The sequence below is a fragment of the Gavialis gangeticus genome, unplaced genomic scaffold, assembly GCF_001723915.1.
Source record: "Gavialis gangeticus isolate Ggan-Ray unplaced genomic scaffold, GavGan_comp1, whole genome shotgun sequence".
Classification (NCBI taxonomy): Eukaryota; Metazoa; Chordata; order Crocodylia; family Gavialidae; genus Gavialis; species Gavialis gangeticus.
The window spans coordinates 36,870,616-36,876,093 of NW_017728996.1; the positions used below are offsets into that span (position 1 = coordinate 36,870,616).

The 5,478-nt window shown below is 46.2% G+C and overlaps 1 protein-coding gene across 1 annotated transcript in view; it reads right to left on the minus strand.

Moving 5' to 3' along the window:
* The window catches only part of THSD4 (thrombospondin type 1 domain containing 4), an 853,555-nt gene that overhangs the window by 776,498 nt on the left and 71,579 nt on the right, over nt 1-5,478 (minus strand). The window contains exon 4 of the mRNA XM_019504324.1: nt 1,682-1,687. Within this exon, the coding sequence (XP_019359869.1) occupies nt 1,682-1,687 (6 nt within the window). The remainder of the gene's footprint in view (nt 1-1,681; nt 1,688-5,478) is intronic.

Genomic DNA, 5,478 nt, shown 5'->3' on the forward strand with positions numbered 1-5,478 from the left:
GTGCAATGACATCAGCCAGTGCCTTCAGTACCCTTGGATGGGGGTACTGCTTTTGCTTCGAAGCTGTTTTGAAAGCCTTTTGTTTCATTTCAATTTCATTGTTTCGAGCTCAAAACACATCAAAACAGCTTCAAAATGAAACACCCAGTAAAATTTCACACAGCCCTAATAGCCATTCCAATAGAAGGGAGGCATAAGCCAGACCCCCTTTATTTTCCCACTTCTAAGAAGAATTTAATGTTAACTAACAAGCAGCTTTCTATATCATCTTGGAAAGACACAGGCATTAAATGCCAATCCAAGACTTGGAAACGACAAAAACATGGAGAATAATATGTATCCAATGCCAAAAAATTACAAGTTTTAAGCTCTATCGGCTTTCAAGCTATTTCTGGAAATACTGGTGAGTTATGCACGCTATTTATTATCTTGCTATTGTTATTCAAGTAAATCATAGAAAATTAGGGTTCAAAGGGAACTCAAGAGGTCATCTGGTCCAACCCCCAGCTCAAAGTAGGAGCAGCCCCAACTAGATCATTGCAGCCAAAATTTGTCTAGCCAAGTATTGAAAAGCTCCAAGGATGGAGGTTCCATCGCCTCTCTGGGTAACCTGTTCCAGTGCTTTACTACCCTCCTAGTGAGAAAATTTTCCTAAAATCTACCCTAAACTTCCCTTGCTACAACCTGAGACCATTAGTAGGGGTGTGCAAAAAGGGCCGTATTCAATTTGGATTTGGGTTCAACCTGAATCAGGGGACAGTGATTCAATTCACTGATTTGAATCACTGTTCTGATTTGATTCGGCCGAATCCAAATCTGAAGATTCGATGCTGATTCACAAAATCAGCGATTGAGGTGTAGACACAGCTTTAAATGTTTTTATTACATACCTCGAGGTACCAGGCACAGCTCATGAATGCTGAGATGGTGGGATGGACGGAGCATCCCACAGGAGTGTGAGGGGGGTCCTCTGCATGTTCAGCTGCAAACCCAAAAGTGGACTGGAAGAACTTCCAGTCCACTTCTGGGTCCACTGGCAAGCATGCAGAGGACCGCCCTTCCCTCCATGCCCCCTCAGCTCAGTGATTAGCTACAGGGAGACCCTGGGTGCCCTCCCAGACTCAGGAAGCACCAGTCACCGAGCTGGAGGGCGGGGGTGGTTCTCTGCATGCTTCACAGCAGACACGGAAGTGGACCAGAAGTGCTTCTGGTCCATTTCCGGTGCTGCTGAGCACGCTGGGGACCTGTTCCCCCTCCACCCCCCGGCACTCCTGTGGAACACTCCATCCGCCCCAGCATCTTAGCATTCAGAAGCCTCCTAGTACCTTGAAGTATGCAGAAAAAAACATTTAAAGCTGTGTCTATAGCCAAATTGTTGAATCTCTCTGAATCTATCTGAATCAATTTGGGGGATTCCGATTCGATTTGGAGAGATTAAAGGGTGTCCTGATTTGATTTGGTTCAGAGATTCAGCCGCTGAATTGGGACAAATCTCCGCAGAATTGAATCAGTGACCAAAGCTTCACACAACCCTAACCATTACTCCTTGTTCTGTCATCTGCCACCACTGAGAACAGTCTAGCTCTATTCTCTTCTGAATCCCCCTTCAGGTAGTTGAAGGCTGCTATTAAATCCCCTCTTAAATGCCCGTGATGAATCCATGTCAACTGTTCCTAATCACCTTTTTCTCCTCCAAGTGCTTAGAAATGGATTCCTTGGGGATCTACTCCATGATTTTTCCAGGAACTGAGGTGAGGCTGACTGTTCTGTAGTTCCCTGGATCCACCATTTTTTCCTTTCTTAAATATGGGCACTATGTTTGCCCTTTTCCAATAATCTGGGACCTCTCCCAATTGCCATGAGTTTTCAAAGATGATGGACAATGGCTCTGCAATCTCAGCAGCCAACTCTCTCAGCACCCTCAGGTGCATCCCATCTGTCCCCATGGACTAGTATATGTCCAGCTTTTCTAAATAGTCCCTAACCTGTTTTTTTGCCATTGAGGGCTTCTCACCTCCTCCCCAAACTGTGCTGCCCAGTGCAGTAGTCTGGGAGCCGACCTTGCCTGTGAAGACAGGCAAAAAAGGCATTGAGCACTTCAGCCTTTTCTGTATTCTGTCACAAGGTTGCCTCCCCCATTCAGTAAGGGACCCACACGTTCCCTGATCTTCCTCTTGTTACTGACATACTTGTAGAAATCCTTCTTGTTACCCTTCACATCCCTTGCTAGCTGCATGTCCAACTGCACTTTGGCCTTCCTGACTTCATCCCTACACACACCCAAGCAATGCTCTTATACTTCCCTCCCTAGTTTTCTGTCCAGATTTCCACTTCTTATAAGTTTCCTGTTTGTGATTTTGTTTACTGAAGAGTTCCCTACTAAGCCAAGCTGGTTTTCTGCCATACTTGCTAAGCCAAGCTAAGCTAAGCCTTCCTGAACATCAGGACGGTTTGTTCCTGCACTCTCAGGCATGCTTCTTTCAAGTACAGCCAGCTCTCCTGGACTCCTCTCCCCCTCAGACTGGCTTCCCGGAGGATCCTGCCCATGAGTTCCCTGAGCGAATTGAAGTCTGCTTTTCTGAATTCCAGGGTCCATACTCTGCTGTTCTACATCCTTCCTTTCCTCAGGATCCTGAATGCTATCATCTCATTAGTCACTGCTACCCAAGTTGCCATCTGCTAATACATTCCCTATCCTCCCTGTTTGTGAGTAGGAGGTCAAGAAGAGCATGGCCCCTAGTTGGCTGCTCTAGCACTCACACCAGGAAGTTGTCCCCAGTACTCTCCAAAAACTTCCTGGATTGCCTGAGAATTGCTGCATTGCCACCCCAGTGGATGTCAGGGTGACTCAATCCCATGAGAACCAGGGCCTGTGATCTGGAAACTTCCACTAGCTCTTTGAAGAAAGCCTCATTCACTACTTCCTCCTGGTCTGGTGGTCTACAGCAGACCCCCACCACAACATCACCCTTGTTGCTCTCCCTCTGACCCTAACCCAGAGACTCTCAACAGACCTGTCTTCAGTTTCATACTAGAGCTCTGAGCAATCAGACAGCTCTTTTATATAAAGTGCAACGGCTGCTCCTCTTCTCCCCTGTCTGTCCTTCCTGAACAGTTTGTACCTGTCCATGACAGTTCTCCAGTCACGCGAGTGACCAACCAAGTCTCTGTTATTCCAACCAAGTCATAGTTTTGTGATTCTGGAAGGACTTCCAGTTCTTCTTGATTGCTTCAATGTATGACAGTATACAAATACTCACCCTTGTTTTGCCTCTTGTATGGGAAATAAAAGAGTTCAGTGCCCTTTGCCATCAGTTAAGTTAAAGAATACATCAAATACGGACAATTGATAACCACAAAAAAGTGCCATCAGGGATACAGTTATCATCAAAAGGCAAACTGCTGCTTAGCAGGAAACATACTGAAAGCCAAGTAACATCGAGTGAATCATGTCAGACAATCACCATTAACAGTCTTTGATCTACTCTGCTTATCTCAAGTAAAGGCATTATCTAGTTGTGTAATATAATCTGACAGTGTATTTCTTCAGCACAATTTGCCCATCTTGAGTATTCGGACAAAGTTGTTCACATAGGCAAAAGCAGTGGCACATTAAAACTTAATCTGAACTAAACACATAATTTAATCTAATGGAATAGTACCAGAATGAACACGGATTCCCCAAATAAATGTGATAAGTCACTTTCGCTGTTCTTAATATGAGAATTACTGTATTGGTGGATTGGGTTATGCAACAACATTCATAAGAATAAATTTACAAGGATCCACTCTATTGGACACATAGAAGACTGTAAGAAGACAGAACGGGTAAGCATGTCAGCAACCAAGGCATTATCAATTGCTTTGTAGGCATCATGGCAAAGGGAAGTTTTGAAAAGGGATTTGTAGGGAAGTTCCTGAAGCAGCTTTGCAGTTTCTCCAAAGCATGAGGGGAAAGCCCTGGAAAAGGCACAAAGACACTTGTTTGAAACCTAGCACCGTGAGCCAGTCAGAAATAGGCATCCCCATTCATCAGCAGCAGCAATCCATCAAAGTTGAGGACAACTGTCTTCCATGACTGTCTTCTCTATGGGCCTGAAAACAGCTGACAAAGCCTATCTGGGATTGACAGACTGTTGCAGCTTGGACCATTGTTTCCATGCAGAGTGAGTGGCTCTGGGTTCTTGGTTTGGTCCACAATGCACTGTTTCTGCCACTCCTGTTTTTCCATCCCCTGATGTCATCATAAGATTTCAAAGTTCTGAGATCCTTGCAGCAGACTTCCTCCCTTTGGGGTAGTCCTGGGTAATTGTCTCCCAGCATAGCAGGCAAACTGAGTTATGCTAAGGCTGTTTAGCCATAGTCCAGGCCTTCCCAGAACTAAGCAATAAAATTGAACAGAGCACCTTCTGTGAGTGCTGTGATTGGTGTGCTAGGCGAGCAAGGAACAACAGTTTCCATAGAAGGAATGCTTGGCACAGGGCCAGGGGATTAGTGCACCATATCAGGAATGCTTAACACAGGGCCAAGGGATTGGACAATTTGGGATAAGTTACAAAAGTAATGAACAAATGCAGGGAAACATGTATATTACCATGCTATGATTCTGGGAGGTCAGACACAGCTGCTGCGTCCCTGCTTGAACAGTGAGGAAGCCAAAAACTAACATCTCACATACCCAGCAGAGGACCTGACACCTGGTACCCCCAAAGATCACTGCTGTAATGTCTAAGGAGCCACTTGCCATGTTGTATTATGGGGAGGAAACCTGTAATATCAAATATTATTACCTGGAGACCCACTGGGTTAAAATCCATGGGGACCATGGCACAGGGGACACAACGGTGGGAGTCTACTACACACCTCCCACCCAAAGTCCTGAGCTTGACCAAGAGTTCGCTCGGGAACTGACTGAGGCCACATGCTCCAGGACCATGGTTGTCATGGGTGACTACAATTACCCGGACATCTCGTGGGAGGATCACTCAGCAAAATCCGAGCGGTCACAAAGCTTCCTCTCATGCGTGGATGACCTCTACCTGACTCAAGAAGTCTATGGGCCAATGAGAGGTGAAACGCTGCTCGACCTGGTACTGGCTACAGGAGATGACCTAATCGGCGACCTAGTGATCAGTGGGAAGCTGGGTGACAGAGACCACGAGCTGATCACCTTCACCATCTGCCGTAAAGCTGGCAAGTCAGTCAGCAACGCGGAAGTCCTTGAGTTCAGGAAAGCCGACTTTGACAAGCTCAGGAGACTTGTCAGTCAGGCTCTAAGGGACCATGACACCAAGGGGAGGGGAGTTCAAGAAAGGTGGTTGTTCCTCAAGCAAGCTATCCTCAGTGCACAAGCTAAGTCTATTCCATCTCGGAGGAAAGGCAGCAAGAGGGCACAACAGCCCCCCTGGCTCTCCAGGGACCTAGCAGACCTCCTAAGGATAAAAAGAAAAGCCTGCAAAGGATGGAAGACAGGATTCA